The following is an 18,214-nucleotide window of genomic DNA, read 5'->3' as shown; positions in this document are numbered from 1 at the left end:
GATAGCTTGAGCATTCTTTGGCATTGCCTTTCTTTGGGATTGGAATGAAAAGTGACTTTTCCAGTCCTGTGGCCACTGCTGAATTTTCCAAATTTGCTGCCATACTGAGTGCAGCACTTTCACAGCATCATCTTTCAGGATTTGGAATAGCTCAACTGGAATTCTATCACCTCCACTAGCTTTGTTCATAGTGATGCTTTCTAAGGCCCACTTGACTTTACATTCCAGGATGTCTGGCTCTATGTGAGTGATCACACCATCATGATTATCTGGGTCGTGATGATCTTTTTTGTACAGTTCTTCTGTATATTCTTGCCATCTTTTCTTAATATCTTCTGCTTCTGTTAGGTCCATACCATTTCTGTCCTTTATCGAGCCCATCTTTGCATGAAATGTTCCTTTGGTATCTCTGATTTTCTTGAAGAGATCCCCAGTCTTTCCCATTCTGTTGTTTTCCTCTATTTCTTTGCATTGATCGCTGAAGAAGTCTTTCTTATCTCTTCTTGCTATTCTTTGGAACTCTGCATTCAGATTCTTATATCTTTCCTTTTCTTCTTTGCTTTTCGCTTCTCTTCTTTTCACAGCTATTTGTAAGGCCTCCCCAGACAGCCATTTTGCTTTTTTGCATTTCTTTTCCATGGGGATGGTCTTGATCCCTGTCTCCTGTACAATGTCACGAACCTCATTCCATAGTTCATCAGGCACTCTATCTATCAGATCTAGGCCCTTAAATCTATTTCTCGCTTCCACTGTATAATCATAAAGGATTTTATTTAGGTCATACCTGAATGGTCTAGTGGTTTTCCCTACTTTCTTCAATTTAAGTCTGAATTTGGCAATAAGGAGTTCATGGTCTGAGCCACAGTCAGCTCCTGGTCTTGTTTTTGCTTACTGTGTAGAGCTTCTCCATCTTTGGCTGCAAAGAATATAATCAGTCTGATTTTGGTGTTGACCATCTGGTGATGCCAATAAAATTTATACCTATTAGCAAGCTGCTAATTAGAGAAAGAAAATGCCTCAAAACTGAGAAAGTTGCACCAGGCATTTCACCCACAACATGCATTTAAGATAGCATTGGCACAAGGTGAGTTATCCTGGGTCATAAAACAATTGACATGAATCTTGAGGAAAGGCAGATTTCCAAGCAAATACATAGTTTCATTAACATAGCTTAAGAGAACATCTTCATAAGAAAAACGCATTGACTAGCTCAAGGTTTGACAAAAGTTCAGGCAACCACGTGTCGTCATGGCAACACTGAATTTTAAAAGAAACCTCCTTTTAATTTTGTATAGAGAAGGGAAAAAACATCTGACACTTGTAGTTTGTTTCTTCCTGCCACTTAAAAGAGTGGAAAAAAAGTGTCTGTTACTTGCAGTCTATTTCCTCCGCTTGGGGACCCAAACCTTCCTGCCTGTTACTCTCTCAATTTCAAAGTCTTATTATCAAAAAAGAAACCCATAAAATATCTCATTAATTATTTTTATATTGATTCCATGTTGGATATAGTGAGTTAAATAAAATATATTATTACATCACCTGTTTATTTTCACCATTAGAAAACCTTAAATGACATAAGTGAGTAACATTTTCTCAGCACTAATTTCTAGCATAGAGAATATTTGAATCATGTCTCAAGGATTTTACCATCTCCATCTGCCCCACAGTAGAAAAACACAGAAATGTGGCTAATACAATTCAGGTATATAGTTAGTCCACTAAAATTCAAGCTCCATAAAGGCAGAGATTTGTATATGATGTGTATCACTATATCCCCAGCTCCCACCTTGCCAGGCATACAGTGGGTGCTGCAGAAGTATCTGTTGAATGAAAGAATGAGTTAAGCATAGTAGTCCCGGGTCCTAATACAAGGTCTGGTGATTATAAGTGCTCAATTAATATAGCATAATTGAAAGAACCATACCCAAGTTGGACACTTCAGAAAATATCTGACTCATTCAAGACCTTTGCTTGTGAAAATAAAGAGGGCGTTCAATTTTTATGATATTTGTTTTCATCCCTTTATATGTTTAGTTTTACCCACTCAGTCTTTAGATGTTTTACCATCTGTAGTTAAGGCTGCTGCTGCTAAGTCACTTCAGTCGTGTCTGACTCTGTGCAACCCCATAGATGGCAGCTCACCAGGCTCCCCCGTCCCTGGGATTCTCCAGGCAAGAACACTGGAGTGGGTTGCCATGTCCTTCTCCAATGCATGAAAGTGAAAAGTGAAAGTGAAGTCACTCAGTCGTGTCCGACTCTTCACAACCCCATGGACTGCAGCCTACCAGGCTCCTCCGTCCATGGGATTTTCCAGGCAAGAGTACTGGAGTGGGTTGCCATTGCCTTCTGCTGTAAAATCTTAGAGAATTCCCATACAACAAAATCTGTGCTTTTGGAGTAGTAAGCTGAGAAGACAAAGAGAAAAAACTGACATTTACTGGACAGTACTTGACTGACATTCTACTAATTTTTAAAAATACATAAAGATTATACATATTTAGGCAACATACGCACAAAAGATAATACAGTGAAATGCAACTCTCCCTTCTCAGGGGCAGTCACTCTTATCAGTTTATTTTGCCTCTTCAATAGAAAATTAAAGTACATATGAGCATAAATAGAGTGATGATAGATAGACAAATTGATGGATAGTAGAGTGGTCTATCTGTGTAATAACTCATTTAATCCTCTCAACCACCCTAGCTAGAGAAATTTGTTGTCCCCACATTAAAATTGAGGGAGCTGAAGCTCAGTACCACTGGATACCTTCTTCACATTTTTATAGTTAGAGAACAGTGGAGCCTGGATTCTGAAGCTGATCTCCAATGGCCTCCCCATTCTTTGACTTGGAAAGATGAAAGCCTGTAGCCACAACTCTGATCTTCACTGCCCATCAGATTTGTGTAGGATATGTTGGGGGAGTGTGTAATTTCCTCGGTTCTGACTCACTGCAGCAAAGATTTGAAATGGTAGACCAGTGTTACAGCTCAGTTACAGCTGTTTTATTTGGCAGTCAAAGGATAGTACACCCTCAAGGTGTGAAGGTGGGCTGACCCAAAAGGAGAGAGGCTCAATCTTGGCTCCCCTTTTTAAATGTTTTGTCTCCTCCCCTTGAGCCTGCTCTATGTAAATTGGGCTAGCCAGGAAGGCTGTTTGTTTCACCTGAGGTTCTCACTCCAGTCCTCAGATTTTCTTTTGTTTCATTTTTGTGGGCTTTTCCCTTTCTTTGTCTTTTAGCCACCACCATTTTGGACCCCTTTTTCCTATTCTAACTACCTAACATTCCCCCCTCAAGAGGTGGGTGGCCCAATTCTTTGGGAATAGGGCCTCGAGGTCTCTCTGGCTACTTCCTGCTGAGCTGGGACACCAAAGGGCATTGGGCCTCCCCCTCTTGCTTATCGCAATCCTCAGAGTCCTTATAGCGGTGTCCATCTAAGGGTGAGTGATATTTCCCATGGTCAGGTATAGTTTTATACATCCTTGTTGAATTGGCACCGCATGTTGTAGCTTGTTGACTTGAGCAGAGATAAAATGGGTTAGACAATTGATAATACATGGAGCAATCATAAGCAGCATCAAATGGTGATAACAGGGATTAGTAGGGATATTAGCCAACTCCAAATCCTCCCTTGCCACGAGAAGGATTCCCAAGGAGAGATTGTAGCCACCCCAAGAATTCTCCAGCTCGTTTTTTGAGATCCCATAGGATCTGAATGTTTTTCTTGAGGACTGTGAGACTTTCTTTAACTTGGCTGGAGGTATTTACCCAGAAACAACACATTTCATTCAAGATAGCTCAAGTCCCTCCTTGTTCAGGGATCAGGAGAGCTATCTCCTATCTATTTTGGAGTATAACCCTTTCCAGGCTGTGTTGGCTCTTAAGAGCTGTCCTGAGAAATCTTATCCCCAGAAACTTAATTTTGGGGGTGTTCATTAGAATGGCACTCATTTGTGGTCCTGAACAGTTTTCTGAAATCTTCCAGGGGCTCACAGGTGTATTGAGTGTCTTCTTCTGTTTTCTTCCATGGCTTGACTCATGAGTAGTGAATCCAGGAATCATGCCCTGAAAACTTGACTGCTGTGGGGGTAGAAAGTATTACAGTGTAGGGGCCCTTCCATGTGGGCTGGAGTTGAGTCTTTGGGGACCCATCTTTCCAGACTGTAATTAGGACTTGAGTCACTGAAGCATATAGTGGTGGCTCTTTAGAATCTTTTGGGTCCTGGTTGACACCCCACAAGAATATATCTGGTTGGAATTACCCAATGACCACAGTGTAAGACTCGAGGGTCTGAGCCTCTGGATCTAGGAAGAGGTCATTGGCATAAACAAAAGTTCTCACATATAGCATCTCATAAGGACTAAGACCAACCTGTTCCTTAGGGGCAATAGAGGTGTGGAGGAGAGCTATTGGTAAAGCCTCCTTCCATCCCAGGGAGATCTCCCGGGTTATCTTTTTTATCGCTGATTTTAAGAATTGGTTGGCTCTTTCTACTTTTCCTGAAGACTGAGGCTTCCAGACACAATGGAGATAATAAGTAATGCCCAACGCTTTAGAGACCCCTTGGGTGACTTTAGAAGTAAATGATGTCCCATTGTTACTTTGTGATGACTTGGGCAGGCCAAATCTCAGAACGATTTCATGGAGCAGTTTTTTACCATCTCCTTGGCCTTCTCAGTCTGGGTGGGAAAACCTTCAATCCATCCTGTGAATGTATCTATCATGATTAGTAGGATATTTATACCCTTGAGAAACTGGCATCTGGGTGAAGTCCATCTGCCAGTCCTTTTCTGGCTAGGTCCCACACCGTTGGACAGGCTGGGCCAGCTGGGGTCTTTGAGCTTCTTGGGGATTGTTTAATTGGCAAGTGGGACAAGAGGAGGCCAATCGCCTTACAGCTGTTTGGAGGCCTGTTCCTCTGAAGGACCTTTCTAGTAACCTTTGGAGGGCGTTCTCCCCTAAATAAGTGGTGGTGTGTAAGGAGTTAACCAACTTCCATTGAAGGTTCCCAAGCAGAAAAAGGAGTCCCTCCTTTTGGAACCACCCCATATGATCTTCCTGAAAGCCCTCACTCTTAGCTTTAAGAGTCTCACCTTCAGTATATGAAGGAATTTCTGGCAAATTAGCCCATGGAACTAAGGTGGCAACCACTACTACATCACTGTTTTTTAATGCTGCTCTCTTAGCTGCCTGATCATCTGCTTGGTTCCTTTGTGCCACTTCTGTGCTCCCTTTTTGGTGTCCTTTACAATGGGAGACTGAAACATCATCTGGCAGATGGACTGCCTCCAAGAGCCTAAGGATTTGATCACCATATTTGATTGGGGACCCTCGGGTGGTCAAGTGGCCTCTTTTCTTTCCAAATAGCAGCATGTGCATGTAGCACCAGAAAGGCATACTTGGAGTCAGTGTAAATGGCTACTCTTTTTCCTTTTCCAAGCTCTAAAGCTTGAGTCAGGGCTATAGGCTTAGCCAATTGGGCTGAAGTACCTGTTGGAAAAGGTTTAGCCTCTATGGTCTCAAAATTGGAAACTACTGCATATCCAGCTCTTCTTTTTCCATCCAAGACAAAGCTGCTTCCATCAGTGTACCAGATTTCCTCAGGATTGTTTAGATCTTCTGACAAGCCCTCTCAGGGTTTTGTCCAGTGGTCCAAGGTTTCTAGGCAAGAGTGAAAGGGAGAGAGCCCTTGGGGGTAGGTAGGAGGGTAGCTTGATTAAGAACCTCATAAGGGGATATAGTCAGCCCTGGATTTTCCATCAGCACTACTTAATATCTGAGGATCCTTTGATCAGACATCCATAAATGGCCTCTCCTATTCAGGAGTTGTTTCACTAGGTGGCTGGTAAAAGTAGTTAGTTTGCCCCCAAAGTGAAAGTGAAAGTGAAGTGAAGTCACTCAGTGGTGTCCGACTCTTAGCGACCCCACAGACTGCAGCCCACCAGGCTCCTCCTTCCATGGGATTTTCCAGGCAAGAGTACTGGAGTGGGGTGCCATTGCCTTCTCCAGAGAGTTTAAAGAATCTCCTATCAGGACTGCAATAGCAGCAAGATTTAGAAGGCAGGGAGGCCAGCCTTGGGAAGTTGGGTCGAGCCTCTTGGATAAGTAAGCTACAGGCTGGGGCTCAGGTCCCAACCTTTGAGTTAACACTCCCAAGGCTATTCCTTCATTTTCATGCATGTACAGGTGGAATGCTTTTTCTGGGTCTGGCAATCTCAAGGCTGTCCTTGAGTTAAGGCTTCTTTTAGTGTATCCTCTGCCTCCTTTTGAGGACTTCCCCACATCAATGGGATTAAATCACCCCCTCCCTTCAAGCTTTCATATAAGGCCTGGGCAATTAGATCATAATTGGGTGTCCAGATTCTACAATACCCGGTTAGCCCCAGGAAATCTCATGGTTGTTTTCGAGTCGTGGGGGAGGGCAACTGGAAGATTCCTTGTACTTGATCAAAGGACAACCTCCTAGATGACCCATGTGTAATCTGAACTCCCAGGTAGGTGACCTTTGTCTCGACCATCTGTGCCTTAGCACAGACTTTATATCCCCTCTCTGCCAAAAGTTAAGAATCTGAATTGCATGTTGTTGGGCATTTTTCTCATCTGGAGAGCAGATAGTAGGTCTTCTACATATTGTAATATTTTCCCAAAGGTCCCAGAATCAGATCTAGGGGATCCCAGCTAAAAGCCTGCTCAAACAGATAGGGGCTATCTCTGAACCCCTGAGGTAATACTGTCCAAGTCGTCTGTTGGTGTTTTTCTCCTGGAGCCTCCCAGTCGAAGGCAAAAAGATATTGGGATTCTTTAACCAGTGGCATGCAAAAAAATGCATCCTTAAGATCCAGGACTGTAAACTACTTGGCACTGGGCAGGATTTATCCCAAGAGTGCATAGGGATTGGGTACTGTGGGATGGAGGGGGACCACAGCTTCATTTATAATCCAGAGATCTCGAACCATTCACCAGGTCCCATCCTTTTTCTTTACAGGGAGGATTGGGGTGTCACACGGTGAACTGGTGAGGACCAATAGCCCACAGGCAAGGAATTTTATTAGCCATTGTAGTCTTTCCCAAGCTTCTCTTCTGAGAGGTATTGTTTCCAGTTTGGAAGCCAAGTGGGATCTTGGAGGACAATGATGACCAGTTCAGCTTGGTGGGTTTGTGCAAGAGTTCCCTGGTCCCAAACCTGGGGTTAATTTTGTCCTCCCATAGTTTTTGGTCCCTCCCTATTGGAGAGGGTATATTGGATTCCTCAGTAGTAACCAGAAGCTGTAGAAAAGCTTCCTGTCACAAGGGTGGTCCCCAGTTTAGTGAGTTTATCTCTTCCCAATAAAGAAGTAGGACACTCAGGGACCACCAGAAACTGGTGGGAAAATATTTGTCCATTCCAGCAACAAAGAAGTGCTTGGGTGAATCTTTTTGTAATTGTTTTTCCTGTAGCACCCAAAATGGTACAGGTTTGGGAGGAGAAGCCTCTAGAATAGGAGGTCAGGACACAGTAGGTAGCCCATGTGTCAACCAAGAAATTCTCAGACCTACCTGCCACATCCAGCTGCACCCTTGGCTCCAGCCCCGTGATGATTATCTGTGACAGGCAGGCTGGCTGGAGCGGGCCACTTCAGTCCTGTTAAACCATCGTGAGGGAAGGCTTGAAGCTTGACCTTGAGGCTCTTGGGTCCCAAGGGCAGAATGCCACCCAATGTCCCAATAGATGGCATTTGTAGCAAGCCATTTAGGAGACTTGTCATGGTTTGGACACTCCTTGGCCCAGTGTCCCACCTGTCTACAGATTAGGCATTTGCCTTGTGCCTTGTCCTTTAAGAACTCGGGGTTTGCCATAGTGCTTCCCTGGAGGACGGCCAGCATCTGGGTATGCCTTGTCTCTTTCCTTTTCTCCCTTTCCTCGGCCTTGACGTCCCTCTCTCGTTCTCTGTTATAAAAGGTACTGGTGGCTGTCTGGACCATCCCATTTAAAGAAGCAGAAGGGTCCTTCTGCTGTAGTTGTTGTAACTTTATCCTAATATCTGATGCACATTGGGACAGGAATTTGTCCTTTAAAATCACCTGTTCCTTGTAAGAGTCGAAGTTCAGATTGGTAAACTTTTGGAGGGCCTCTTTTAGCCTTTCCAGAAAGGCAGTGGGGTTCTCACTGGACTGCTGACTTATTGCTGAGACCCAGGCATAGCTGATTACTTTTTGCTGGGCTGCTTTTAGCCCTACCTTTACACAGATCAGAAAGTAATCCCTTTCCCAGATGTGCTCAGGGTCATTATAATTTCAGTTAGGATCTGAGGAGGGGACTGCAGTTTCCCCCACTGGATATTTACTGCTTGACTTGTTGAAGCCCTGTAGCATACCCTCAGGCTTCCTTTATGACCCTAGCATACTCAGGGTCAGATAAAGTTTGACTCAATATGACCATGATGTCCTTCCACGTCAAGTCAAAGGCCAAGGTAATGTGTTGGAATGTATCTATATATTTGCCTGGGTCATCTGGATAGCTTTCCAGGTCTTGTTTTATCAGTCTTAGTTCTAAGTGGGAGAAGAACTTATGGACCCAGGTTGGTCCAAATTCTCCTCCAGTTTCACTAAGGGACATACTTGAGTTGGCTTTTGTGGAGGGGGTGCTCCCAGATATGGGGGCACATTTGGATACAAGGAAAGAACACCAGGCAACTCGGGAGCCATGGGAGGCGAGCCTTCATGGGAGGCTTCCTTCTCTTAGTTGTCTACGCCTAACACCATTTGCCTAGTAGGCTCACTTTTAGGGCATACAACAATCCCATACTTAAGACAGAGTTCCTTCATATTTCTTAGGTGGAAGAAAATTTGGACATAGGTGATCTCTGTCCATTTCCCTTATCTTTTGCAGAATAAGTCTAACTGTAGGACGGTATTGTAATTTAAACTCCCATCATGAGGCCAGTGTTCCTTATCCCCCAGAGAATACTGTGGACACGAAGTGGCACAAAACAATTTTAAGCAACTTTTCCTTAGAGGATCAAACAACTTCCAGTTATCAAGGATGCATCTCAAGGGCACCTGTAAGGAAGTTGATTGGTTATTTCCCATCTAAAAGACAGTGATGACAGGGAGAAAAAGAAAAAAGGAGAAGAAACTAATAGACCTTCTTCTATTTTTATGGGTGGACTTCCTTAGGGGTGAGTCTTTCTAAAGATTATCCTACCCAGTACTGTTGCAACCTGAGAGCTAAGGGTCAAGGTGCAGATCCCCAGGGAGTTTGAGGCTTGACAATCTCCTAGAGATCAACATTTCATTGTCATAGGCCCACTTTAGGTAGTAACAGAAATAATGGCAAAGGAGAGGGTTACCTGGTCCTGTTAGGGGCATTAAGAGTATTTTAATAATAAGCTGGGTGGTGATGTTGCCTACAAGGGGGCAGGGTCCTGGTTGCAGGAGTTAGTAAGTGACTTGAGAACAAATTAATAAGAGGCAACAGATCAAGTGTTCCATAAAAGTGGAGTGGAGATTTGATCAGGGTTATGTTTGTAACCTTCTCCTTGGAGAAGGCAATGGCAACCCACTCCAGTATTCTTGCCTGGAAAATCTCATGGACAGAGGAGCCTGATAGGCTGCAGTCCATGGGGTCGCTAAGAGTCGGACACGACTGAGCGACTTCGATTTCACTACTTTTGTAACTTTAGGGGAAGGGTGGTAAGGGTTTGGGCCCAAAAGGCCTGCAGGATTCACTCCCAAAGTGGCAAACATTGTCCCTGGAAGCCCAGTTGCTCTTGAAGGGATGCCACCAACAGATGGACCTCTAGCAGGCACTGTGGGCCTGTCACCCACCCTAACAGGTTCACTGAGAGGTGCTGTTGATACACATGTTGTAGGAAACATGGAAGATGAAGGCCTGAATCTCTAGAGGGATTGGATATTATATAGTACTTCCCTCCCAAGGGCCAGCTATTTTCTGGTTGTCCCTCCAGAAGATTGTAGAGGCAACATGGTGGGCCTGTAAGAGCATGAAACAGGAGGGAAGGGGCCAGGGCACAACTTTTGAAAGAATGACATAGCCCAAGGGCATAGGCATAACATAAACTGATTAGAATCAAATGGGTCCAAGATGGCAGACAAGTCAAATTCAACTAGGCCTTGATCCTCAATCTGCAAGCTAAATGACACACCCAAAGGCGCCATGACAGTTCCAAGGCACTACCAAAAGACCAAGGAGTGGGTGGCTCCCCAATTGTTGGAAAGATCCTCCCACCCATTAGCATATGACATCGGCCAGCTCACAAAAACTAACCACACATTTCACGGCCAACGCATTTACCTTCTCTGATGGCACACACTCTGTGGCCTGTGCTTCTCTCTGAATCCAAACAAATCTACCCCTTACCTATCACTGTGTCTCTCACTGAATTTTTTTGCAATGAGACATCAAAAACCTGAGTTTCATTAGGTCCTGCCATATGAGTTTGAGTCCCAATCTTAGGTAAACAGTTTCAAACACAACTTTTGGAGATGGAAAGATGACGACCTGCCCAATATTTTGTAAACAGTGGCACAGATGGAGAGAGGAGCTGAAGAATGGGAGAAAAAGCAGTGGGATACTAACGCATATATATGGAATTTAGAAAGATGGTAACAATAACCCTGTGTACGAGACAGCAAAAGAGACACTGATGTATAGAACAGTCTTATGGACTCTGTGGGAGAGGGAGAGGGTGGAAAGATTTGGGAGAATGGCATTGAAGCATGTATAATATCATGTATGAAACGAGTCGCCAGTCCAGGTTTGATGCACAATACTGGATGTTTGGGGCTGGTGCACTGGGATGACCCAGAGGGATGGTATGGGGAGGGAGGAGGGAGGAGGGTTCAGGATGGGGAACACATGTACACCTGTGGCGGGTTCATTTTGATATTTGGCAAAACTAACACAATATTGAAAGTTAAAAAAAAAAAAAAGCAGTGGGAAAAGCATGCCGAGGAACCCCCTTCATAGCCTGTCAGAAAAACTGCTAAATGCCTGGCCTGTACCCATAGTTTTCATTGGCCTGATCCTTGGCACAAAGAAGATTAAGAACAGAATAACCCTCACCCACTTGGGCAACAGCTACTAAGGCATAGCAGATAGTGGAGCCTTCAGGACACACTGAGAAGTAGCCCCGTGCCAGAGACCCTCAACTGCACCCACTGCTGCTCACCTGTTCACAGGGGGTTCAAGGAAACAAGAAACTCGAGATTGTAAAGGAATTAAGATTTGTTAGCCGTATGTCCTTCCAGTGATTGGGGCAAGGACCTCTTACCTTAACTGGAGGTCTTCTGGAATCTGAGACTGAGCTGTGTGAGCTTTCTGCTGAGTTTGTTTTTGCTGTCCCTGTTTTCAGCATACTAGGCTTCTTGTCACTTCCACTGGGCTGGGTTTCCTTGGCATTCAGCTTCCACCACATGACCTTTTGCCACGTGACTGTTGTCGGGCTTCTTCTGTGCTTGGTCTCTGCCTCATGGGGCTGAGCTGAGGTTGTTTCAGCCAGGTTACATCCGAGTTATGGCACCAGATATGTCATCAGGGGAGTGTGTAATTTCCTAGATTCTGTCTTACTGCAGCAAAGATTTGAAATGGTGGACCAGTGTTATAGCCCGATTACAGCCCCGTTTTATTTGGCAAACAAAAGGTAGTACACCCTCGAAGCATGAGGGCAGGCTGACCCAAAAGGAGAGAGTCTCAATCTTGGCTCCTCTTTTTATATGTTTTGTCTCCTCTCTCCCTCGCATGGCAGTAGTGGAGGGGCAAACCACATCATAGCAGATTTGCCAAGAATTAACTGAACTTATATACTCTGAATATGGTCCTTTTCTTATCTCCTGGCAAAGGATCTTTCCAGCTGTACTGCTTCCAGCTCCAGATCTAGTTATTGCATGAACTTACATATAATTGGTTTTTTCGTAATCCTTTACACCTAAAACTTTTATCATTTACCTTTTGGTTGTTTTAGTAAAACCATTTTTTGAAATGAACTTTTAAAGAGGTTTGAAGTTTTCATCATGGGCACTTTAAAACAAAATAAATGAAAAAGAAAAGAAAAGAAAACACACATTGACCAGAAAACAGAGCCGAACAAAAATGTTTAAAGATTGTGTCATACAGTGGGGTGCTGATAAATTTTCAACCAGTTCTTAATGATGTGTGTGTCTGTATACACACACTATAAACTGTATTGACATAAAGGAGATGTGGCACACAATTGTATAAGTGATAATATACAATAGCCTTTATTGTAAATTCCATATAGCCAGCTGTTCTCACAGAATGCATTCACTGGTTTTCGCTGAGCATTTATATCCCTAGCCAACATGTGGTTGCAACTGATGAATGAACCAACATGAAAATGCATGAACACAATCAACATAAGTATTGGTTGACATTTTAATTTAAGCTTACTAATAAGAAAAAAGTGATTCAGCAAAGACACATGTATTGGAACTTCATTGTTCATCAATGATGTGAGTAACTTCTTTGCTGAACTGGATGATGGTTCTCAAATTCTAGAAGAATATTTCTGACTTTTTGTGTGCTAGTCACAATGTAAAATCTTCAGTTTTGTTTGTTTGTTTAATCTGCTTTAGAACCCTCTCCTCCATTCCTTTCTTAAGTCTGAAGTGACAATCAGAAAAGCAATAAATCAAGCCCTAGTTTGTAGCATTTGCCAATTCCTTTGATGTAAATACTCCCACTACAGCTGATTTTAAGTCATGCAGAGTTGGGAAGACATTTTACATCATTACAAGGAATAAATATGATAGATATAAATAACTCCTAGAGCATAGATAACAGTAAATTGCGACTTCCCTATTAGTCTAATGGTTAAGACTCCGCACTTTTACCACAGGGGGCATGGGTTTGATCCCTGGCTGGGAAATTAAGATCCCTCATGGCACTGCCAAAAAAAACAAATAAAAAAGTAAATTGTCTAAAAACATTAGAAAGTGATGAGTTTTGAGGATTTATTACCTTTGTTATTAATAAAATGTATTTCATTGTAAGTTTTTAACAACCCTCATGAAAATGTCTGAAAATTTAACAGTTGACTCCCTCAGGCTGATATAGGTCATCTCCAGCTTACCCCTGGCTCATGTGTTTTCTCTTCACAGGTCGTCTTGAGAAGCCAAAAATTACTCAGAGTTTCGTGACATCTGTGAACAGCACCTGTAATGTCACACTGATGTGCTCTGTGGATAAAGAAGAAAAGAATGTGACATACAGTTGGAGTCCACGAGGGGAAGAGGGCAATGTCCTTCAAATCTTCCAGACCCCTGACAACCAAGAGGAGACTTACACGTGTACAGTGTGGAACCCTGTCAGCAACAATTCTGACTCCATCTCTGCCCAGCAGCTCTGTGCAGGTAACCAAGCATCTCTGGCCATCTCTCTTGGAGTCTCAAAATTCACTCTGACCTGCTGCAAGGCCTGAAACTGGCCCAAGTTCTCCAGAGGAAGGTGCCTTCGTTATGGCATGGCTGGACCCAAGGTGCTTCTCCTCCCAGTAAGCCCCAGAAAAGAGTCCAAAGCCTTCTGGGAGATGCCAGGCATTTCAGGGTATTCTGAGGCAGTCCCCACTCAGCTGCCTGATTCAGTTTCTGATCTTGACCTTTAATAGCGGGCAGTACAGTTTTCCTTGTAGCTTTGGCACTCCCCTGGAGGGCACCTAGTATGGATAGTGCTCTTGAATGTGGACAAGCTTGCCTAACCTCTCTGGCCCATCTCCTGAGAGTCAAGTCTCATTGAATCTTCTGTTTTCAGACATCACAATGACCCCCCATACTCGCCACACTGGACTGATGAGTGGGCTGGCTGTGCTTTCTGTGCTTATAGTCATTCTACCTTCAGTGGTTTTGTTCCTTTTGTGCAAGAAAGGAGAAGGTAGGAGATTTTCTCACAAGGTAAATGTAGAAATGTACCTTCATTTTTTCTGGTATTGAAGTCAGTTATCCAAGGTGGGGTGGAAATGTCCTTTGTTCCAGGGAATTAGTCTTTCTAGACTCCTCAGTGCCCCATCTTACCCTCTCCCAGAAAGACAGCCCTGATTACTGTATTACATTACCCTGAATGGTCTTCCAGACATGTTTCTGGGATCAGCAGGATGCCATGGGTCCAGAACTTCGGTCCAAGTTTAAGTGAGTAAGTAACTGTTAGTCGCTTAGTCGTGTTTGACTCTTTGCAATCCCAAGGACTGTAGCCTGCCAGGCTCTTCTGTCCATGAAATTCTCCAGGCAAGAATACTGGAGTGGGTTGCCATTTCCTTCTCCAGGTCTCCTGTAGGGAAAATCAGAATTGGACACCTCAAGTCAAAGAGAGCCCCTGGGTTCAAGTTTAGCACTGCCATTAACAAACTGTGCTCCATGGGGCACATGTATTTACCTCTCCAACTCAGTATTCTCACACGTGAAATAAGATTTGGACTAAGTCTCCAAGGTCACTTCCAAGTCCACCAAAACTGTGACCTTTGAAATGTCATTGAGGGACAAGTATTAGTTGTCACTAGATCCCTTTGGGTCCCTCTGGATCATTCTGTAATTGTAACCATTCTAAACTCAGAAAACCTGATCTTGGGCCCTAGGGGAGTCCACCCTTCTATTCCTCTTAATTCTGTGTCCACTCAAAATCTTCCTTTCCCACCCATCATAATAGCAACCATGGATGTAGAGAGGCTCTACCTCTGATTCCATGTTCCTAACTCTCTTTTGGGTCTGATTCCTCAGGTTCCTTCTTGAAGAACTTCAGTAAGAACCCTGGTAAGTTCTCAACCACTAGTTTCCCTGGATGACAACTGGAAGAGATGAGTTCACAGTAGAGTGGTGAAGCCTAAGCTTGTACTTTGCAGACATCTGGGGTGAAGGTCCCAGCTTGACCATCTATCAGCTACCAATTATTTTATCACTGTCTTGGTTTTCTCAGTTGTAAAATACACGTAAAACCAGGATGTGCAGCATATACTTACTGAACAGATTTAATGAATTACACATATAAAGTACTTGGCCAAGTGCCTGGTACATCGTGAGTACTTAGATACTATCCTTACAATTGACATACCTGGGCTTGGCACAGAAGGAGGCATCCTGGGCGAAGAGAGTCTGTAATATGAACTGTAGCTCAAATAATCTCTTGATGGGGAGAAGTCACACCACCTCCTCAGGCCATAGGTGATCTTCAGGGCTCCTCAAAGAGGCCTTTGCCCTCAATCCCTCACAGCCTTGTTGAAGGGAAGAAGTCCTATTTTTTCATCTGCAAATGAAATAAGAGAGAGCACTGAATCTGGTTCACTCACCAACTCTGAGGCAGGGACTGCTGCTGCTGAGTCGCTTCAGTCATGTCCGACTCTGTGCGACCCCATAGACGGCAGCCCACCAGGCTCCCCCGTCCCTGGGATTCTCCAGGCAAGAACACTGGAGTGGGTTGCCATTTCCTTCTCCAGAGGCAGGGACTGGGACAGGACTAAACTCTGAAACACTTGATCCCTGTAATAATAGCACTCAGCCCAGACCTGTTGTCTGCAGATATGTTGGTGCTTTGGAATATGAAGGCCCTCAATTCTGGCTATCTGTTTTCAACTTGACCCTCAAATGTTCCACATTAGGAGCAAAGAAAAGCAGTACAAAGGGAGAAATGCATCTATTAGTCCATGAATTCTTAAAACAGTCACTCAGTTGTGTCCCACTTTTTTCAATCCCATAGCCTGTAGCCACCAAGTTCTTCTGTCCATGGAATTCTTCAGGCTAGAATACTGGAATGGGCAGCCATTCCCTTCTCCAGGGGATCTTCCCAAACCAGAAACTGAACCCTGGTCTCCCCTTGTAGCTCAGCTGGTAAAGAATCTGCCTGAAATGCAGGAGATTCCGGTTGTATTCCGGGGTTGGGAAAATCCCCTGGAGAAGGGATAAGCTACCCACTCCAGTATTCTTGGGCTTCCCTGGTGGCTCAGATGGTAAAGAATCTGCTTGCAATGTGGGAGACTTAGGTTCGATCCCTGGGTTTGGAAGATCCCTTGGACGAGGGTATGGCAACCCACTCCGGTATTTTTGCCTGGAGAATTCCAAGGACACAGGAGCCTTGTAGGCTACAGTTCATGGGGTCACAAAGAGTCAGACATGACTAAGCCCAGCACAGTTCCCATATTGCAGGCAGATTATCATCTGAGTCACTAGGTGAACCCTGAATTCTTAAAAGTAGGAATTCTTAAATTCCTCTCACTGAGCTTGGCAGGTAGAGAGTTTAACAAATGTTTGAATCAATCAGTCAAGTAACAAATATGTGTGGAGTACCTCTTACATGTCTAACACTGAAGTGGTAAAAGAAAGATATGTACCAGAAGAGACCAACACAGTGTATAACTAGAGAGAATCAATCTAATTGAAAAACTAAGACCATCACATGAAAAGACTAGCCATACAAGGCAGTCAATGCTAAATGCTGGAGATACTAAGGAAGACCCTGGGTGGAAAAGCTACCTGCAGTGCCCACACAGAGGTTGGGGAGAATCTCTTTATCCTAATGGGGACTGAAAAGAATTCCCACTGAGCTCTGGGTAAGACCTGAGCCAGGTGTCTCCTGTACTGCATGGCATCCCTAAGAAAGAGACAAGCAAGGATTCAAACATCCATCTCAAGAGGACAGGAGTCATTTAACCTCTTGGGGTTTCATTTCTTTATTTGAAAAAAGAGAACATTAAGTCATCTCTAAAAATTCATCCACATTTTCATGTACTGTGGTTCTATGCTTGTTTGTGACTCAGATGCTTCCTCAAAGAAAACAATATACACATACATCACAGTTTCAAGAAACACCCAGCCAGCAGAGTCCAGGATCTATGATGAGATCCCCCAATCCAAGGTAAGGTGGTGCTACTCACAGGTCTCCACCACCACCCCAAACAGGGAGTCATGGGTAGCAGCCACAGGCCAGAGGCTGGGGGTGTGGGATCCGACCAAGAAATACCATGTCAGGGAAATGATCCTTCAAATCTTTCTATGAGGACAAGAAAGTGGCCATGTGTCACCCCCTGGTAGCCTCCTGGACTTGAGACCTCATGCTTCTAATTGGGCCTGGCTCCATGTTAGATGTCATGACTAAGAGTAAAGCACCTTCTATAGGGGACCCATACCAGGGGAGCCTCTGATATGAGGTGAGAGCTTTTATGTGGCCACTGACCAGTAAAAAAGTTGCTAAGGGGATTTCAAGTGCACAAAACCTTGAGAGGTCCACTTGAACTTGACTTCTTGGTCTGGCTGCAGCAGCAGCTTATTCTCCACAGGCTGATTCACTCTGTCCCACAGCCTGCCCTCCCACCTTCCTTTTACCTGCCTGCCCCTCCCTCACCTCCACTCGTAACCAGGCTTCCTCATGGTATCGCCTTCCTCTGTGCTTCTACCAGCCTGCTCTCCTGAAGTCTCTAAGGAGAGAAAGGGAAATTGAAGTCTGCCTGGTCAATCCAGGCCTGTACTTGGACCAATAGTTCAGCTGGGTTTGTAGAGCCCATGGAAAGCTAAAATTCTGATTAAGCAAGACTCAGTCTGAACCACCAGACTGTTCTTCTTGGCTTCTGAGGTTCTTGTCCAATTGCTACCTATACCCACTCCAACTTCACCCTGATCCTCTCCACCTGGATGGAACCAAAGGTGAAGCTGGGAGAGGAGACCACTTAGTGAAAGTGAGAGCAGGGAGGGCTGATGGGCAGAGGAAGAAGTAAGAGATTTGCCTGGGCTCCCTCACTGAGGGCAAGATGGGTGTTTTACAGGTGCTCCCCACCAAGGAGGAGCCAGTGAACACAGTTTACTCCATAATGCAGTACTCTGATAAGGTAAAGTCTGTCTAATTTTTATCACTGTTGTCCTGTCTGTTCCAACTTTTCTTTGGCATCTTATCTAACCAAACAGGAGTAAAATGGTTCCCTTGGGACTCTGTGCTTCTCAGGATTAATTGCTGATAGCCTTAATCTCCTTCCACACATGCACACAGCTCCGCTTCCCAGGTCCAAGGCCATTTACAAGCTGGCTTCCTTGATTTCTGTTCCCAGCCTTTCTATGAAGGAGCATCTAGGTCTCTGAGCTGCAGTGTGGAAACTTCAGCCTCTAATAACATCCAGAGCCATTGCTAGCTCACAGTGTATAAATTGGAAGGCAGGTCTGCCATGCCCCAGGCAGACACAGGGCCATACCGGATGCACAGATAGGCAGGCAGAACACAGGTTGAA

General features: G+C 44.4%; 1 protein-coding gene across 3 annotated transcripts in view; it reads left to right on the top strand.

The window, feature by feature from the left end:
- Window positions 1-18,214, top strand: part of CD84 (CD84 molecule) — a 42,068-nt gene that overhangs the window by 21,102 nt on the left and 2,752 nt on the right. The window contains exons 3-7 of one of the 3 annotated variants that reach the window (XM_010846906.1): window positions 13,119-13,370; window positions 13,768-13,887; window positions 14,727-14,759; window positions 16,757-16,854; window positions 17,759-17,821. In XM_010846906.1, coding sequence (XP_010845208.1) covers window positions 13,119-13,370; window positions 13,768-13,887; window positions 14,727-14,759; window positions 16,757-16,854; window positions 17,759-17,821 — 566 coding nt within the window. The other 2 variants (XM_010846904.1, XM_010846907.1) reach the window with 2 other exon arrangements.

The sequence above is a fragment of the Bison bison genome, unplaced genomic scaffold, assembly GCF_000754665.1.
Source record: "Bison bison bison isolate TAMUID 2011002044 unplaced genomic scaffold, Bison_UMD1.0 scf7180017864240, whole genome shotgun sequence".
NCBI classification, from domain to species: Eukaryota; Metazoa; Chordata; class Mammalia; order Artiodactyla; family Bovidae; genus Bison; species Bison bison.
The sequence above is the reverse complement of the archived record's forward strand: the minus strand, read 5'-3'. Positions and strand labels throughout refer to the sequence as shown.